Below are 19148 nucleotides of genomic sequence, written 5' to 3'. Positions count from 1 at the left end.
TTTTTTTTTTTTTAAGCTAACATGTTTTAAGTACATTTGTGGACGTAAACAGATCGTAACATGTCATGATTGTGGAAACTCCATGTTGCCTTTTCCATGTCTGCACCTCACAGCACTGAACTGCCCGAGCTTTTGCTGCCTTAAAATGTTTGCAAGTAATATTTTGTATATTTTGAAACAAACAAAAGTGTTGATGTAATAAATATTTATAAGGAAACCTGTACATCCTCTCTGAAATCAAAGGTTGTCATGATTGCTGTGTGTTGGAGCCTGTTCTGGCTCTCACTGGAAATTCCTGTAAAATATAATAACAGGGAGTTTGAAGTCCCCGACCTGCCAACCAGAGTCGACAGGAACGACAACACAAGCAGCAGACATGGACTTCAGCGGCACCTGGAAGGTTTATTCTGAGGAAAACCTGGAAGAGTTTCTGAAAGTAATGGGTAAGAATGTTTTCTGAATGATTTTATTTCTGTGTGTGTGTGTGTGTTATTTATTTTTTTTTACCTTCAAGGTGCTCCTGAGATGGTTGTCAAAATGCGTAAGGAGGTGAAGCCGGTGATGGTGATAAAGCAGAACGGCAAAGACTTCACCTTCACGGTGAAGACTCCAGTCTTCACCAGAGAGTTCTCCTTCACTATAGGAAAGGAATCGGAGATGACAGCTGTGGACGGCAGGAAGTTTATGGTAATTCAAGGGAAATCACATCCAAAATGGAATAAGACAGAAGTTGAAGGGTTAATACCACAAATGTATGAATAGAAGGGATGATTTATGCGTTTATTGTGGAGAAGCATGTTTGTGTTTGTGTTGTTTTTGCCCAGTGCACTGTCAGAGAGGAGAATGGGAAGCTGGTTTCTGAGACCCCCAAGTTCACTTCTGTGAGAGAGATCCAGGGAGACGACATGGTCGATGTGAGCAGCAGCAGCAGCAGCTTTCATTCTTGTTAAAGACTGCTGTAAATATGAATGACTCTCAAACAGCTCCGTTGTGTTTCTGTCTGCTTCCTTGTTTTTTTCAGACTATCACTGCAGGTTCTGTGACTTACATCAGCAGAAGCAAACGGGTCTGATCCGTCCCTGCAGCTCATGGATCCATCCCAGACGGACTCAGCTTAATGAAATGGACCATCTAGAAATAATTATAAATATAAGAAGAAGAAGAAGAAGAAACGCATTCAATAAATAAATGGGTGCAATCAAAATGTTAAAAAGTCATTTTTATTGAGTGTTGAAGTTGAAGCAGCAGGTGGCGCTGTACGCGTCTAACGCCCTCTATTATAGTGTGACACGAAGAAGAAAAACTAGAAGGCGCCTTGAAAGTACGCATGCGCTCTGCTTTTTTTCTTCGGCAGGTTTTCCTTTTGCCAAAAAATTCCTTCTGCTGAGTGTGTGTAAGTGTATGGACAGACACATGAGGCCTCCAAATACGTCTCTGTTTGTGAGGAACATCTCCGATGAGTCCAGGTGAGTCCTCGTTAGAACCGCAGGTCATTTTTTCAAAGTAACGCATTTATTTATCGGTAGCTAGCCGAGTTAGCTTAGCAGCTACTGTTAGCCTCCTCGGAGGATCCTCAAGTTGCCTTAAGAGAGGCGTGCAGACGCGCTAAATGTGCGAAATATTTACCAACAACTTCAAAACATTTACCCACAGATGCATTAAACGTGCCATCGTACTTTTAAAGTGGCTTTGATTATGATTTAATTCTACGTTTGCAGCGTTTCCTTGTGTTAACGTTTGTGTTGGCCATGCACGTTTCCATGTTGATAATTAGGCTAACATAGCTAACTAGCTAACGAATATTTGTAAATGGTACTTCGGCGATGTTTTGGTGATTTGCAGGGAAAACCTGGGTTTATTTCGGTCGAACGCTATCACTAACCTAGCTAAGCTTAACGTTAGCTCCAGTTGCATTTTTGTTAAGACGAAATATGTGTCATTATGTCGTTAAAACGTCTTAATGTACAAGTTTGCTGGGGCCGTATTCACAAAGATTCTTAGAATCCCCTCTTATCTTGGCCTAAAAACAATCTTAGTAAGGACTCCTAGCTTAAAAGTGATTTGAGAACATTCTCAGAGTGACTCTGAGAAAGGAGCAGACAACATGAGAATACGTTCCTAATATATATAAGCAGCATTGATTGGACCCCTGTTCCGTTAAAAGTGAAATTCTAACAACATTTTTAGAACTAGAAAAGGGCGTTTCCTGAAGAAAATGCAAGTTTGATTGCTGCAGCTGAAGCATTGCTTTGAATGCTGATGTGAAGGATTGATGCTCTGAATTGCTGGAGAATCTGAGCAATTCAGAGCTTTGTATGCCTCTGTGTGTCAGCCTGCCACCATGGTAACAGCAGAGGAGACCTCAAAAACCACTCCAACTTTGAGAGCCTGTAGTGCGGAAACAATTTGGAATTAGAAAATTCTGAATACAAGTTTGATAGAGGAGCATCTAATGAGCTTTTTAAGACTAAAATGGAGTCTGTAACTTGAAATTTGTAGGAGGAGATACATTTGGCAGATGACAAAAACTTGACCCGAAACCCGGACTTCAAATTTTTTTTTTTTTTAAATTATAGTTTTTCAAATATTAAGCAGTTTCGGTGTCATTTTTAACATGGGAGTCTATGAGAGAGCCCTTCAACAAGGATCATGTGCGTTTCAAAAGTCAGCAAATTTTGAAAATTTTCAGCCGAATGAATTTTTCTACCAAGTTTAGTGAGTTTCGGGTCATGTTAAGGCCCCCAAAAATGCGATAATTGAGCCGGGAAAAAACAAAACGAAAGTAATAATCCCTAGGGTTTCACCGTTCGGTGCTCGGGCCCTAATAATTAATCAGCCTCTGCAAATCACCAAAACACAGACACAGAATCTTGGGTCTGAATACAAGCAAAGAAATAAACTTTACTTTTGATCTCGATGCAACCTGAAAGGAGCAACAAGAATGCATCTGTTTACAGAGCTGTGCTTTCATATGACTGCATGTTGACAAAAACTGTGCATATTTTAAAGGGACAGTCAACCTAACCGTGTAGTAGAGATGTGGAGTGTGAGAGGGCTTTTTTAAATTCTGCGTTCTCAACATTTATACACCTTTATATTAATAATGGACAGCAGATTTAAGCTTAGTTCAAGAGAAATCATGTTTTTGTTCTTGACATTCCTCTTAATACTGTCTGCTGTATTTGAGTGTGGGAAGAAGTCAGTTAGGGCATTAAGAAATCCAAAATGTTTTGTTAAGATGGACAAAGCTGATGCACTCATACCTAAATTTATCTAAACTTGACCGAGAGCTGTGGACTGGATCATTCCTTAAAAATGCTCTTAGTATTGTATACACCTTCTTTTTGTGAACTGGATCAGCATCATAGACCAGACTCACGTTGATACTGGCATTAAAAAAAAAAAGCTTCAGTCATACCAGGGTGAATCCAAAATGGCTCCTCATGTTCTGCATCTCCACTATACACACACACTGCTTAGGTACAGATTGTTCAAGCTTCAGTTTGATATTTGTGGATCACTCCAGGTAAGAGGTAAAACATTTTGTGGTGCACTGTCCCTTTAACTTTCTCAGCAGCTGCTCTCCCAGCTGTTGATATGATGTAGTTAGAGTTGATGGTCAGTTGAGTCATACTTGTATTTACGGTGTTCAGGCCTGAGGATTTGCGGCGTGAGTTTGGCCGCTATGGGCCGATAGTAGATGTCTACATCCCGCTTGACTTCTATACACGTCAACCAAGAGGATTTGCATACATTCAATATCCTTTCTCAATGAGTTTTAACTGTGTGTGTGCTCTAGCTAACAAGTCATTTCCTTTCAGCTGAGAAGACATGTTTGTTTTTTTTTCTCACATAATTTTATTAAATATCTAACACACATATTTCTCTGTTATTGCTTCAGAAAATGTAAAAGCATCCAGTTGTGGAACCGGCCACAAAGAGTTACAAAGACCCATGTAGAGTAGCTGTAAAGGCACAGTGACACACTGACCTTCAGGATCAGAGGGAGGGGAAAAGGTTGAAAAGAGAAAGTAAAGCATGAAGAGGAAAAGGGAACGGAGACAAAGCTTGGAAATGGCGGCAAAGAATTGGGAAAAGAAAAGAGGTTTAAGAGGAAAAGGCAAGCAGGAAACCCAAGTCCCTCTGGGAGTCGATTAAAGAATGTAAAGATCAAGATGAAGTTCAAAGTCAAGCATGGGCAAAGGTAACAAGTCTGAATTATTTTGTATCCTCCAAAAACAAATCCACTAATTTGACATGGCACCAAAACCAGCTTTTCCCTGTGACATAATTAACTTTTGATCAAAATGGTAAAATGACGTATTGATGTGTTTGATTTGTTTACATACTTACATTGTCCTGATCCCACAGACAGTTTGTTTGAAGAGCTTGCTTCATCTTTTATCTCTACAAAAATCAACTGTGTCTGTGTTTTCTCACCTGTCTTACAGTCAAATATACAGTATCTTAACATGTTACCTTGTAAAGCGGCCTCACAAGTCAAAATAAATGCTTAAATGTCCCGCAGCTCTGATGAGTACAAAAAGGGAACTTTTGACGTTTTCTTTCTTCACTTCGCTCGACTGAGGGAGGGGGAAAAGCATTTATTTAAATTTGTGTGGTCTGAACTAATATGAGAGCAAACAAATGCCTTAACCACCCAGCATATTTGAGGATGTGCGTGATGCAGAAGATGCTCTTCACAGCCTGGACAGGAAGTGGGTTTGTGGTCGTCAGATTGAAATCCAGTTCGCCCAGGGCGACAGAAAAAGTAAGTTAGCTGCACTCTGTGACCTTAAATTCATGTCAGTTACAACCACTCCCTTCACCTTTTGTGTATTTCTTGTCTTGATATATTTGTGTTAACTACTGTGTCTCTTCAACAGCGCCCAATCAGATGAAGGCGAAGGAGGGGCGCTCTGTCGGCAGATCCTCTCGGTACGACGACTACGACCGAGACGGCCGCCGCAGGAGATCACGCAGCCGCAGCTACGACCGATACAGGTCACGCAGCCCTTCTTATGATCGCCGCCGCAGACGATCAGAGAGTCCCCGAGAGTGAGTTTATTTCTTAGCGGCACTTTCCTTTAAACACAGTTATGGAAAAGATTTTCACTGTTCTTCACTTTAGCTCTCGTGGACGGATGTCTGGAAGAGGAAGGAGCAGGAGCCGCGAGGATGACAGGTAAAACCTGGCTGATGATGGCTGGTGAAGAGCCTCCAAACGTGTGCTGCATGCCCAATGTCCACAGTATCTAAAGAGAAACTGATTTATTGATGTCGTTCGTGTCGTCAGATACAAGCAGAGGCCTCGCAAAGAGTCCAGAGAGAGATCCAGGTCGCGCTCAAGATCCGCGTCGCCGCGAGAGAACGTCAAACCGCCCTCGACCTCCCGCTACACTGAAGAGGAGGCGAGGCAGTCCCCCTCCCGCTCCAGATCCCGGTCTGTATCCAGATCCCGCTCTCAATCACGTTCTCGGTCCCGTTCCTGGGCTGGACACAAGTCAGGAGGACGCTAAGCAGACCCTGTTACCCCCTGTTAATGTCCAATGATCCTGAGCTGGTCGTTTCTTTGTTTAACATGAATGTAACGTCCGCTGAACCATCTGTAGAAGGCTTTTTTGTTTTTGTTTTTTGCAGTTCCATTTTAAGAACGATGCTGTTCCTTAGCCCTGTTTTATAAAAGTTGTTTTGGTGACAATTCCCAGTAGGAAGATCAAAAGGTTTGTGTGTTCAGTGGTGGCCTGCCAGGAATAATATATTATCTTTTTTTATCTACAGTTACTGAGGATTTTGTTTTCTAAACCCTATGCACCCATTTTTACAAAAACACACTCAGTATTTTATGAAAGAATCCAGTCAGACCCATGTTTGTGTGTCATCGTCACATTTATAACGGATCGTGTACTCCTTGCTTTGCTGCTGACTTACCAACAGTTTTATTTCTCTGTAAGAATCACACTCAAACTTTGAGATCAATAATCCATCACCCGGTCATTGAGTTGAGCTGAGCTGTGAGATGAAAGCAAGAATTCACTCTGATGGATTCACTGCAGGTCGTGAAGGTGTGAGTACATGAGGACGTGTGCTGCGGTCTTTAAAAGTGTTAAAAAGTTTGGACGTCAACATCAAGCTGTACAGTGACTAGTTTTAAATTTGTGGTGTTTTCCTGTCGGACCTTTTCAAACGTTGGTTCTGAGCAGAGGAACGGATGTTTCTCGTCGTCGTTTATGTGACTGTTGATGGTTTTTCAGAATGACTCGTGTCACTGCATGTTTATCCTCCTTATATCTTTAGTAGGAAGAAACTCTTATTTTCAATAATAAATGGATAACGTTCAATTTAAGAAAACGGCGTGTGGCTCTGGTTTTTAAACGACATCCCTCTGCTGCCGATCAGCTTGACGAGTCAGAATCAGAGTGCGGCTGCATGGAAAACAGAGCAGTGCAGCCACGTCCATTGATTTCCTTTTAATGGAACAGCAGATGAGGGGAACAAGTGAAATTAGATTCCCACCATAGAAGCAGCCATGTATGAAATCGGACGTGTCTTATTGATCACAGTATTGAAAGACTAACCAAACATGGAGGCTTATCAAACAGCCAGGCTCATGAAGCCAAGAACCTGAGAAGGAATGTGTTTTTTTTTGTCCTCATTCATGTTTAATTATGTTTAAATTTAGACTGTGAACTGTCACATCTTGGTTTCTGGGACATCATGATGGTGACATCCTCCTCCTGCCCTAAATAATTAATAGACTCATCATAACCTGCTCTGGTGTTTCTGGCACCTTCTGGGACTCGGACCCTGACCCGGGACTCAGATTTCAGCATTTAAGTGTGTGGAGAAACACAAAGACGGCATCCAGAAAATGTTAAATCCTGCTTCCTGTTGGAATCTTTGTGCTCTGAAATGTTACTTTGCACCACATATAACCTCACAGATATTTTAATCTGTAAACAACTTCAAGAGTAGTGAGGCTGAGCTCTTAAACATGGTGTCTGCTACAGGAACAAGTGTTCAAATCAGTTCACTGTAGGCTTTAAAACAACAGATCCGCTTTCTACATTTAAAGTACGTTTTGTTTGTTTACGGTGTTATCTCCAGTCTGATTTATTTGATATCTGTCGTTCCAATTTGGACATGACCTCAAATTCTGATCATCATCCACAATCAGGGCCCTGTCTGAAGTCAAGCTAGCGTATGGCCTCTGTCCTGCTTCACAAGGATCAAACCAGTTCAGGGTCCTCTGAGTCCAGGCCACAGACAAACAGAATATTTAGCCCATTTCACCCCTGACGACTCGCAGAACCTGGCAGCGGGCAGTCCACTCGCACTGCTGCCACGTAAATGACAGCACAGCCTTCCCACAGTATTGATTGTTTTGGTCTGTCACAGCCTATAAGTTACGAACAACTAGACTCGTCCCGGATCAGTTCTTTTTAACCAGCCTCAGAGACTGGAAGCTCTCTGAATGGATACAGTGAAGATGCCCTCGTAGGACTGCAGATGACAGCGTCAGCAGCAGCACTGGAGCAGAAACAGCTTTGTTACATTTCATATCGAAGATGAAAGGTGAGTTCATGCATCAATTATTGATCTAATCTTCAAGTTTGTTTAAAGATTATGCAGTTCTCAGTGGGCTCAAGTGTGGGTGCCTTCAGGTTCAATTATAATTTAGTAAACTTTAACTTGTGGAAGAAGTTTTTGAGTGAAATATTTGGAAGAAATGTTGCTTCCATTTAAAATCTGACTGTGAAAGTACACAAGCTGAGCTTTTATCAGAAGTAGTAACCCCAGCGACTTCTCACAGGGCTTCAAGTATCAGGTGTCACATTTCTGTATTTTAAAAGGTGCTTTTGTTTCAAATCTGGTGTCACAACAAACAAGTGCAGCTAGGAAACACCATGTGGGCATTCATCATGCTGCAGATAAAAACAATCATGGTCTCAGAAGCACCCCCCCCCCCCCCCACTGGCTCATATACAGAATAAAAATTCTGAAATTTCCACAAATCGAAGATGATAATTCATATTTTTGGTTTTGGTGGAGTAAATGTAATAGATTCATAGCCTTCTCCCAGATTCATAGCCTTCTCCCAGTGTTTCATAACCTTTTTAAGAGCCGTATCTGTGACCCTGTAACCAATGTTATTCTTTGTTGGCGTTCCAGCTAGCTTTACCTGTCGATTTGAAAAAATATATACCTGCTATGCTTCATAGATTGTTCAAAACTCCAACTTCAACCCGGTGAGAACCCCTGTAAATTGGTTCATAGTCACAGTGGACCCATGATGGTGGCTTAGCTTATGCTGAGAGCAAGTGTCTGACCCAATCAGAGGCGAGTTCACCTGTAGGCGTACATCATGTTCATGTGTGTGCAGTGTGTGTTTCCTCTCGCTGCCAGAAGGAGGAGACTGATCTGTAGCTTTAACAAGTAACAATGATTCATGGTCCTGTTATAAAGCTTTGATAAAACCCGTCTCCACTCATTGCAGCTCTACTAATATAAGAAAATGGGAGACTGGAACTTTCTCGGAGGGATCTTGGAGGAGGTGCATATCCACTCCACCATGGTGGGCAAGATCTGGCTGACCATCCTGTTCATATTCCGGATGCTGGTGCTGGGCGTCGCCGCAGAGGACGTCTGGAACGACGAGCAGTCAGACTTCATCTGCAACACCGAGCAACCCGGCTGTCGCAACGTCTGCTACGACCAGGCCTTCCCCATCTCCCTCATCCGCTACTGGGTGCTTCAGGTCATCTTCGTGTCGTCGCCCTCCCTGGTCTACATGGGTCACGCCATCTACCAGCTGCGTGCCCTAGAGAAGGAGCGCCATTGCAAGAAGGTGGCTCTCCGCCGGGAGCTGGAGGCAGTGGACGCAGAGCTGGTGGAGGTGAAGAAGAGGATTGAGAAGGAGATGAGGCAGCTGGAGCAGGGGAAGCTCAACAAAGCGCCGCTGAGAGGCTCTCTGCTCTGCACGTACGTGGCTCACATCGTCACCCGCTCAGTGGTGGAGGTCAGCTTCATGATGGGTCAGTACATCCTCTACGGACACCGCCTGAGCACTCTCTACAAGTGTGAGAGGGAGCCATGTCCAAACGTGGTGGACTGCTTCGTCTCCAGGCCCACAGAGAAAACTGTCTTCATGATGTTCATGCAGGCGATCGCCTGCATCTCACTCTCCCTCAGCCTGCTGGAGATCATGCACCTGGGCTACAAGAGGGTTAAGAAGGGCATCCTGGACTTCTACCCACACCTGAAGGATGACCTGGATGATTATTATGTCAATAAGTCTAAAAAGAACTCGGTGGTGCACCAGGTTTGCATGGGCACCTCTGTGGGACGCAAGAACACCATCCCCACGGCTCCGAGTGGATACACCTTACTGCTGGAGAAGCAGGGCAACGGGCCCAACTACCCCCTCCTCAACGCATCCTCTGCCTTTGTCCCAATACAAAGCGACCCCGGAGCAAAGCTGGACAGCCGCAAGGAGGGCAAGGAGGGAGTGCCAAGCCCCACGGAGCACAACAGCAACTCCAACAACACCAGCAGTGAGACGCGTTCACCTCCTGCAGACAAACAGGATGAACCAGAGGAGCCGTCTTCTCCACACCACGATGAGTGTGCCGGTTCTGAGTACCCCACCCTGCCAGTAGCAGACACCTCATCCTGCACCGCACTGTCCAGTATTGCAAGAAAGTCACGCCGGGTCACGCCACCGTGGAACTGCTCCACGGTGGTGGAGGGGAACGGCTCAGACAGCGGGGACTCCTACCAGGGGAGCAGCAGCATGAAGCTTCGCAGCAGCTGCGCCGGCCCCAGAGCCAGGATGCTCTCCAAATCAGACGTTAAGAGATCAAGCAGGTCGCAGAGCCCGGACTCTGCAGGGGAGCTGAGTTCTGTGTCCCGACACAGCCGGGAGAGCAACAGCCCCACCGCCTCCTCTCCAAACCGCAGAGTGTCAGCGGCGAGCAGCGGCAGCAGCAGACGAGCCCCGACCGACTTACAGATCTGACTGTTAGGGTGACGCGTTAGTAAAACACTGCAGCACCCTTTAATGACACTTAAAATGAGATTTTAAACCAACTAGAAGCCTTTTTTAAAAAGACTACAAAGGACAGACCAGCTTCCTCACATTTCCAGGTCAGCCACATTGACCTTTTAATGTTTCCACACCACGCCTGACTTGATTAGAGAGGAATGGAAAACCACACAGATCTATAATGTTCTGCAACATGCAGTTATGTAACCTTTAAATCAGTAACACTGTCTGAATTCATCCAAACACTGAACATATGAGCTGCACACTCAACTCTTAAGTTCACATCAAGTGTGTGACCAGCATCTGAATTAGTGTTTTTGTATTAAAAGTATTTTTTTATTATTATTTATTATCAATTCAATATGTCCTTAAAAAAATGACGTGTATTGATGATTCAGGTCATATGAGCGGCCGTACATGTAAGCACAATCTGATGCTGGATGAAAAAAACGTTTTTATTTTCGTGGAAAACCCACATTGCTTCTTGTTATATAACAAAAAAGAAGCTTTTTGTTCACTGTACATTCATAATTATGTAATAAACATTTACATCCTTTACAAAAAACATAAATGTTACGTTTATTGTTTTTTTTTTTAACAGAAAGAAATAAAAAGCAGAAAAGAAATCTACTCAGCTGCTCCCCCTTCAGGCGACGGCTCATACTGCATCAGCTGAAAGTAAAGTAACAACAGGAAGGTTAGAGGTTCCAGTGGCAGTGAGTGAAAAGCTCTTTGACACCAGCGTCTCACCCTGTTTCTCAGCTCTTTGTTCTCCTCCATGAGCAGGTTGCACTTCTGCTGCAGATCAGAAAGCTCCATGCGGAGCGCTTCCACATCCACCACCTCTGGACCGGCTGCCCCGAGGTGAAGTTTGATGAAACTACAGCGGAGTGGTCAAGGTCAAACTGTCCATTTTTCTGATGATTATCCTGTCCAGCAGGCACAATGTGGTTGTTTCCACTCAGATCCTTACATTCAAACACCACAGAGAACCAAGGGGTTCAGCTTGACAGGTGCTATTCTAACAAGTAAACAACATTGGACAACTGAAACATGACGAGTTCTGCCCTTCGTCACAGCTGCCACAAAGGGAAAGCACAGGTTTATTATTGATCGCTGCATTATAAAAAAGGGGAAACCATGTGTTAAAAAACCAGATCCCATTTTGTGTTCAGGTTGTGGTTGTGTTGGTTTTTTTTTTACCACTTCTGCAAACAGAAGGAAAGGATACTCCAGTGGATTGTTGGGTTTATCTGCCTCTTCATAAAGTGCCACTAACACTGCAAAGGAGAAACAGAACTAATCAAACAATGCAGCAGTAAAAAGTTGTTACATTAGTGTTTATGATGAGATTAAACAAGACATTCTGTCCACCCACCGCTTGTTAGAGTGTCAAGAACCCCAGATTTTTCCAGATATCTCCTAAATTGTTCTCGCTTGGATTCTGAGGCCTGAAACACATTAAGTTGACTTTAAACACAGTTAGCACTTTAGCTAGCACAATAACAATAATTATTATTAATAATAATGAAATTTACATTTAAAAAAACTAACTTAACAGACAACAAAATGAAAGGAGTTTCCTATTAGCCTGTGCTGCGTTCACTGCCTGGCACCACCACGCAGACAGTCAGAGGGCACGTTGTCATGCTGCTAGCTAGTTAGCATACGCTTCGCAAGCACCAGCACCAACTGTATACAACACACACACACACACAACAGCAGAAAGTACGTCCGAACAGACTTACTCTATACTGGGCCATGGCTGCGATGACAACTGTCCGTGTTTCGGATGTGTAAACTGAGAAGAGGGTTAATTAAGGCGGACTGACGGCAGCTGGCTCTGTGTTTGCTTCGGTCTACACACTGCAGGTTGCCATAACAACACGTCACAGCGGCGGAAGATACCCGGAAATGAACTGTTAGCTAAACTTTTAAACAGTTTAAAACGAGAAGAACAGCATATAAAACGATATTGGATTGCTTATTTTGTTCATTATGACGTTTTGAGCTAACCCATGAAACACGAGTGAGTTTTAAGCTAGCGAAAGACAGAACACAGGAAGACGCTGTGTTGCCAGATTTGGATAAAAATGTGATAATTTAAGGACATGTTAAAATGTAGATTTTTCCCATTTATTTGGAATGAACACGGAAGAAAATATCGCATCTAAAAAGTCTAAGTTAAACTGAATTTTGTTGACATTTGAGTGCCTTATATATCTGCTTTTTGTTTTGAAATATTCTTCCTTACTTTTCATCAAATTTGGCAACCCGGGTTCCCTCCGGGGTCAAGTCTAGGGACTATCAATAAATCACCCACTGAATGACAGAAAACAGAGAATGTCGTTAACGCTTAGAGATCTGAATAAAATTTATAACAGAACATTTGAACGAAATTAAACTCGTGTAGCAGCTTTTTTCCGTTGCTAATGTGTAATTATTTTTACAAATATGACCAGAACAAACGAAAAAAATATTCCTTTAAAATGTATTAGTACAAGAGACAAATAAGACTTTGATTTGTGTTAGCGGCTTTTTCTTATTAATATTCATATTTTGTGGACAATTGTGATAATCATTTATTTGAAATAGAATACAATCAAATCTCTCTCTCTCTCTCTTAAATTGTAAAAGACACGATAAAAATAAAATTCGAATTCAACAGGTAATTTATTGATGGTCCCTAAATCAGACACCGCTGCATCCAAAAGTGTTGAATCTTCCCATTTAAACCCAACGTCACGGCAGTGACCACGTCATCAGTCATGTGACAAACTCAATGTAGATCTACAAAACATGCTAGCTGGAATCACTTGTGTTCGCTAACAGACAACGTAGCCACTCCAACCTGTTTGAAGATCGTTAACCTGAAGCGGCGTCAAAAAATGAGCCTCTCATATGACTTGTTTTTATGCAGTGTGTGAACACACAGGAGGTTAAATGTTTACCAGCCGGCTGGGATGAGACGGAGTTTCTTGATTTTTAAGCTTCATGTGCTCTTACTTCCACAACTTCGTCACGTATTCGTGGTTTTAAATCATTCACAAGGTAAGATATTTGAACAAATATTCATACTCGTTGTTCAACGTTCACACTAGCTAGTTAAATGACAAACTAGCTGAAGTTTTACGCGGCTATTTTTGTTTTTATCACTCACACATACATTTATTGTTATGTTTATTCATAACTGTATGTTAGCAAACTTCAAGACGTTTATAATAACTGAGTGTTAACTGACAGGTTGTTTTAAATGAGCTAATACATGTTAGCCGTACAGAAAGTATTAGTATTAAGTCATTAATAATCATGGCCTCCCACTTTCATGTCATGTCCACCTTATATTTTCACAAGTGTGTTATTATTAGCATCTTTAAGGGGTGGAAGAGTTTGCTAGTTTTATGTCATTAATAGACGATCCTGAATTTACACCTAGGGATCAATAAATATCCATGAAAACATACAAAAGGGAAGAGAAGTAGAGTGGGGTTTTTGTTGTTGTTGACTTTACATTATCTTATTATTATAGACTAATGGAGCCTAATCTCAGGTGCTCATTTATTTAAATCTAAACCACAAACTGAAACTTGCATTGTAATAATACCTGAGCTGTTTTCCAGGCTCTGAGGATCTCATGACACACACACACACACACACTTTCATAGACAGACATGCCTCACATGGTTATGGCCAATAGTACTGTCATTCATGAGAAAACCTGGCAACAGCTACTGATAACAGACAACATCATGTGATGTGTCAAACCGCTGTGTTATGATGGTTATTTACATGTTGGATGTGATTCAACTGCAGATGCTCATATAAACTGATTCAGGGATCCAGTCCAAGGAATCACATCACTGTCAGTCATTACAGCAGTTATGTAGAGACACACGTGTGCTCTCATACAGCTGGTTTATCCAGTTTGCCTTCTTCTTGTATAAACAGACACTTAATGTAAAGTCGGACAAATGAGGAAAAAGATAAAATTTAGAAATGATCAATTAAGCCGACCTCTGAGACACAACATATTCAGCTACTAAAGATAGATGTCAAGTGTCAGACAGCGGTGATAACTTAAAGTCATTTGTTTTAAGTCGTTTATTGATGTGGTAACCTCAGACCAGGTGGTGTTTTAGCACAGACTTCTGGTGGGATTCTTTGTAAGCTGTGTGTTATATGTCAGTCATTGCTTAGTTAAATGTTTACTTTACTAGGATTTCCATAAATAGGTGTTGAGCCACGTTTGTGTTAAAAATTATGTTTATCAAAAGAAGGGGAATTTGTAAAAATGCATGTGAGTTCCTGAAAAGTTACCAAAATGATGGGAAAGTTTTATTCGTCAACAACAAGAGACAAACGCAGATTTGCTGAAGCATCTTGTAAAATCAGGAAGGATCAGTGCACGTGTGTGTCAGCATGTTATCAAACTGCCAAATACTTCAGTAAAAGCTGCTGTCTGTCAGGGTTTTAATGACCATTCGCATCTGCTGATGATGACGTCACCTCTCATGTTCATCAGGTCTCCCGGACGACATGGCTCACTGACGTTCGTTTAACAGACTGAAGCTGTCTCGGTGAGCTGACTGCCATGCCGATACCAAATGGCTGCTCCATCAACGCGTCACCTTCTGACGAGAGTGAGTACAGTGAGCCCCTCATCGAGAATGATGCAGGTAGGTTTGTTATCATCTGCATGACGAAACAGAAAATACTGGAATTTGAAAACGCAGCAAATTATTGTTGAACATGACCATGTAAACTGGGGCACTGATGCTGTGACCAGCCTGGTTGTTCAGTCACATCAGCACTTCAGGGCTTATAGACCTGTTGTGTATGATCTTAGTGAGCTCTCTGATAGTCAGATGGCTGCAGGTCAACTAAAACCACATGATCCTGCAGTAAAGACCAATAAAGAAGACATACAGTGAGAGTGTGTGTATGATAGAGGCCGAAATAAAAAACACTTTGTTCTAAATTGCTGCCAACAGCTCCTCCTCAGTGCTGCTCAGCTCGCCTCAACCTCGCCATCCTGATGTTCTTTGGCTTCTCCGTGGTCTACGGCCTCCGTGTCAACCTCAGCGTTGCCATGGTCGCCATGGTGAACGCCACTGACCCTCAACCTTCAGAGAACAGCTCCATCATAGACGCCTGCCCGCGGCCATCAGGGACAGAAAACACCAGCCAGACCCTACAGCAGCCGGAGGGGGTAACTCTGACGTCCTGTACTCGGGTTCCATCATGTGTCGCTTTATTTTCTGATTCATTTCTCTTTGTGCATCCCTCAGATCCCTCAGTACCCCTGGGACTCAAAGACTCAGGGCTGGCTGCTGGGAGCCTTCTTCTTCGGCTACCTGTGCACACAGATCCCAGGCGGCTACCTGGCCGGTCACTACGGCGGGAGCATCTTCCTGGGTGTGGGCGTGCTGGGCACAGCCGCCCTCACCCTGCTCACTCCCTGGCTGCACAGCTGGGGTCCTACTGGCTGTTTGCGCTGCGAGCGCTGGAGGGATTTGGAGAGGTAGGCTGAGAGGAGATGCTCCTGCAACAGGAGATATAAGGTGCTCTTAAACAGTTTGACTGTTTCTGCAGGGTGTGACGTTCCCGGCCATGATGGCGATGTGGGCTCGATGGGCTCCTCCTCTGGAGCGCTCTCGTCTGATGACCCTGTCGGGATCTGGGGCTAACTTTGGGGCCTTTTTTAGCGCTGCCACTCACCGGATTTATCTGCCAGAAGCTGGGCTGGCCCGCTGTCTTCTACATCTGTGGTGAGCAGGAAGGAAAATGTAGAATATTATGTCTGCCTAAATTACCATTTTAATGACGTTTTGTTTAAAACTTCACAAAAGCTTGAATCGTTTTTTGGTGACAGCATCCTCTCTGTAGCTTTTGATCGGTTCTCCCGTCATCTGTCGCCTGCTCCCCTCAGCTTGCTGCTGACGCAAGGTTGTTATTGGTCAACAAAAATAGTACACTTTTGCGCAGTGGTGTGTGTGAGACTCCTGTCTGGTCCAACTGCTGACCCCTCACTTCAGTAAAAAGAGATACTGAAGTTCAATCTTGTGACTGCTTTTATGATGTGTTTATGTAGGTTAAGTTAAGTAGGCTACTGCTGAAAGGTTAATACAGGTTGTGTGTGTTGAGAACATTCATTCAAACTTAAAATGTAAAAATGTAGTTGCATTACTTTGATAAAGAAATTTAGTAACACTACTATTACATTTTTAACAGTGTAACTCTTGTAACCATTCACATCTTTGAGTTCTAATCAAATGCTGCCTCCATTTGACAACAAAGACCAGTTTACAGTCTCTGAAGGATTCACCTCCTCTTTCAGGGGGGGCTGGATGCCTCTGGGCAGTCTTCTGGTTTGTTTTGTGTCAGATGACCCTCGCACTCATCGTCGAATCAGCAAAGAGGAGCGAGATTACATCATAAACTCCATCGGCCCTCAGGTGAAACATTAATATATGCTTCATTCCCTCTGATACTCTCTCTCAGTGTGTTGCATTTTGTTTTCTATAACAGAGTTTTTGCTTGTAGCAGAAAGTTACTCTTCACTTCTCTTATCAGACTTCCTGTTTCCATTTCCTCCTACTCTTCCTGTTCTCCTCTGCTGTTTCATTCGTTGTTAGCTCTAACCTGAGTGGATATTTCAGGGTACTGCTCATGGTTGGTCCGTGCCGCTGGTGCACATGCTGCTGTCGGTTCCTCTGTGGGCCATTATCATCACCCAGATGTGCTCCAACTGGTCCTACTACACCCTCCTCACCTCCCTGCCCAGCTACATGAACAACATCCTGCACTTTGACCTGCAGTCGGTGAGGTTTTCTCTGAACCTCTGCATTCATGTTGTAATGTCCAGTGCTACATGCTAATGCTAACTTTTAGAGCATTATTTTGCAGGAGGATGGTAAAAATGTAATAATAAAACCTTAATAAAACACATTCATCATTAAGTTGTTTATTTCCTGTTAATCAGTGAACTTTAAATTGGTCACTGTCCACCTTTCTAAAACGCTGACAGAATGAATGTCAGGAATGTAACAGCTGGTTTTGTGTCCGTCCGTGTCTGAACCAGAACGGTTTCCTGTCCGCTCTGCCGTACCTCGGAGGCTGGTTGGTGTCCACGCTGTCAGGAGTCGCAGCGGATGCCCTCATTGAGAGGAGAACGCTGAGCGTCACCAACGTTCGGAAGCTCTTCACATTCATAGGTCAGAGAGCTGCTTGCCCTCATCACTGATCATTAAAAACTTTTATTTTAAATAACACATACAAAGGCTGAAGGATGTCACAGGTGGCTGTAGCATTGACTGTGCAGTGTGCATAGAGTTTCTGAATGAAGGAATTCTTCCAACAAATCTGTTGTCTGTGTATGTGGATGAAAGGCCAAAACATTGAGTAATGCTGCCTCCTTGTGGTCAAAACTCAAAACTTTGTCATTTTAATCCCATCATCATGCCCGCCTCGTCTCCCTGCAGGCTTGCTGCTTCCTGCAGTTTTCCTCGTGGCTGTGAGTTACGCCGGCTGCGACCACGTCCTCACTGTCACCTTCCTCACTCTATCCACAACGGCAGGAGGGGTCAGCGCCAGTGGAGTCTTCATGAACCAGATAGACATCGCTCCTCGGTGGGTTCCGACATCCCTACACACACTATTACAGCTGTTTGTAGCTCTGTGTTATTGAGCTTTTTGAGCCTGATCAAAAGTTTGTTTCGTCTCGGTTCTCTTCTCGGCAGATATGCAGGATTCCTTCTGGGAATCACCAACACATTCGGGACCATTCCAGGCGTGGTGGCCCCCATAGTGACGGGATACTTTACTGAAGATGTGAGTTTCTAAAGATGAATGATTGAGGAATGCTGCATCATTAAATTGGATTTTTTTCAAGGACTGAAGCTTAATTCAAAGAATTTACACGAATGTCTTGTGTAGCCTATATCATCCTTCATCCTTCATCCTTGACTTCCAAAAACAGCAGCTCTGCTAATGGCAGATTCTCCAGTGCTGTTTTTTTCTCACACAACCTGCCCTAAGTTGCATTAATTCTTCTTTTCTTTACTATACATTCATTGTTTTAGGGCCATTGTCTTATAAATGCCCACCTGTTCACAAGCGGCCTGAATCACAGCTGATAACACGTTGTCTTCTCTGCTCCTTAGCATTCCCTCGCTGGCTGGAGGAAGGTGTTCTGGGCCTCTGCGGGGATCAGCTTCAGCGGTGCCATCTTCTACACGATATTTGGCAGCGGCAAAATCCAGCCGTGGGCCATGACAGATGAGGACAGTGTGGAGACGGAGGGAAGGAGGAGCAGGACCATCACACAGTCAACCTGAAACATGGATGAATTGTAATCCTGGGTACTGTCTCTGTAAAAACAGGCTTTACATTTATAGGAATGTACACAGTATTCACACAGTATGGGAGTATTACTGGTGCTCATACGAAATTATTTTTACAGTATTTCAGCGACTTGGTTGAATAGTTTTCCACATGAAAATCTCATGTTTACACATAGAAATGCAAACAGCATTATTTTTGTAACTTTCCTCTCATTCAAACCAGAAAGCTGCTTCTGAGCTTTTAGCCTTTTTTTAGAACAGGGAACAAGAAGGTTTTACTCTGTGCGGATGACACGATGTCAGCATGAGCTGGACTATCGCTGCCTTCATCCTTCAGGAAGCACTGTTGTATAGTTTATTTCTTCATGTTTACAGTCAGATTTGCACTGTGCCTGCTCCTCAGGTGAGACCAAAACAAACCTGTGACCTTCTTCATTTGTGTTTGTCGATACAGTTGTTCTTAATTTGTTTAAAAGCTTTGATCTGATTGGACCAAACAAGCTGCTCATTTTACTTTGACATGGTTCAAAAGTGGAGCTGTAGGTGTGTCAATGTATTTTTATGCCATTAGAGGAGGGTCAGTGCACAGAAGGACAGGGTCAGCAGCAAAAGGCTGCTGCCTCACTTAAATCACAGAATGCTCCTTTTAAAGTGTTTTTAATGCACCACAGGAGCATCCGACTGTCCAGTAGGACCAAAAGAAGCACTAAAAAACTTCACCAAATGCCTTAAGTTCAACAATAACCTATGAAACATGAAGT

At 43.2% G+C, this 19148-nt stretch overlaps 5 protein-coding genes and 1 pseudogene across 6 annotated transcripts in view; 5 read left to right on the top strand and 1 right to left on the bottom strand.

Moving 5' to 3' along the window:
• Window positions 1-376: 376 nt before the first annotated feature.
• On the top strand, window positions 377-1072 carry LOC114431860 (fatty acid-binding protein, liver-like). Its single transcript, XM_028399523.1, has 4 exons — window positions 377-443; window positions 515-687; window positions 825-914; window positions 1022-1072. Exons 1-4 carry the CDS (start codon window positions 377-379, stop codon window positions 1070-1072), a joined length of 381 nt encoding a protein of 126 aa, XP_028255324.1.
• Window positions 1073-1322: 250 nt separating this feature from the next.
• On the top strand, window positions 1323-6351 carry LOC114432259 (serine/arginine-rich splicing factor 10-like). 2 transcript variants are annotated; one of them, XM_028400155.1, is made up of 6 exons: window positions 1323-1466; window positions 3654-3758; window positions 4668-4771; window positions 4887-5058; window positions 5132-5185; window positions 5297-6351. In XM_028400155.1, the coding sequence occupies exons 1-6, from the start codon at window positions 1402-1404 to the stop codon at window positions 5517-5519; spliced, it is 723 nt and encodes a 240-aa protein (XP_028255956.1). In that variant the 5' UTR covers window positions 1323-1401; the 3' UTR covers window positions 5520-6351. The 2 variants fall into 2 exon arrangements, with proteins under 2 accessions (XP_028255956.1, XP_028255957.1); XM_028400156.1 differs by lacking the exon at window positions 3654-3758 and adding an exon at window positions 3902-4204 and having other exon boundaries at window positions 1333-1466; window positions 4665-4771.
• A 2164-nt stretch (window positions 6352-8515) lies between these two features.
• On the top strand, window positions 8516-10018 carry LOC114428464 (gap junction alpha-9 protein-like). The gene has a single exon (XM_028396897.1). The coding sequence runs from the start codon at window positions 8516-8518 to the stop codon at window positions 10016-10018; it is 1503 nt and encodes a 500-aa protein (XP_028252698.1).
• A 624-nt stretch (window positions 10019-10642) lies between these two features.
• mycbp (MYC binding protein) lies at window positions 10643-12101 on the bottom strand. The gene is made up of 5 exons (XM_028396910.1): window positions 11794-12101; window positions 11424-11496; window positions 11277-11325; window positions 10796-10925; window positions 10643-10717 (listed from the first exon to the last, which is right to left on the bottom strand). The coding sequence occupies exons 1-5, from the start codon at window positions 11806-11808 to the stop codon at window positions 10673-10675; spliced, it is 312 nt and encodes a 103-aa protein (XP_028252711.1). The 5' UTR covers window positions 11809-12101; the 3' UTR covers window positions 10643-10672.
• Window positions 12102-12920: 819 nt separating this feature from the next.
• On the top strand, window positions 12921-19139 carry LOC114428453 (sialin-like; annotated as a pseudogene).
• cfap69 (cilia and flagella associated protein 69) overlaps window positions 18908-19148 on the top strand; it is a 5274-nt gene continuing 5033 nt past the window's right edge. The window contains 1 exon segment of the mRNA XM_028399602.1: window positions 18908-18926. Coding sequence (XP_028255403.1) covers window positions 18908-18926 — 19 coding nt within the window.

Source organism: Parambassis ranga, chromosome 2 (assembly GCF_900634625.1).
Source record: "Parambassis ranga chromosome 2, fParRan2.1, whole genome shotgun sequence".
NCBI classification, from domain to species: Eukaryota; Metazoa; Chordata; class Actinopteri; family Ambassidae; genus Parambassis; species Parambassis ranga.
This window is presented reverse-complemented; position numbering and strand designations above follow the sequence as displayed.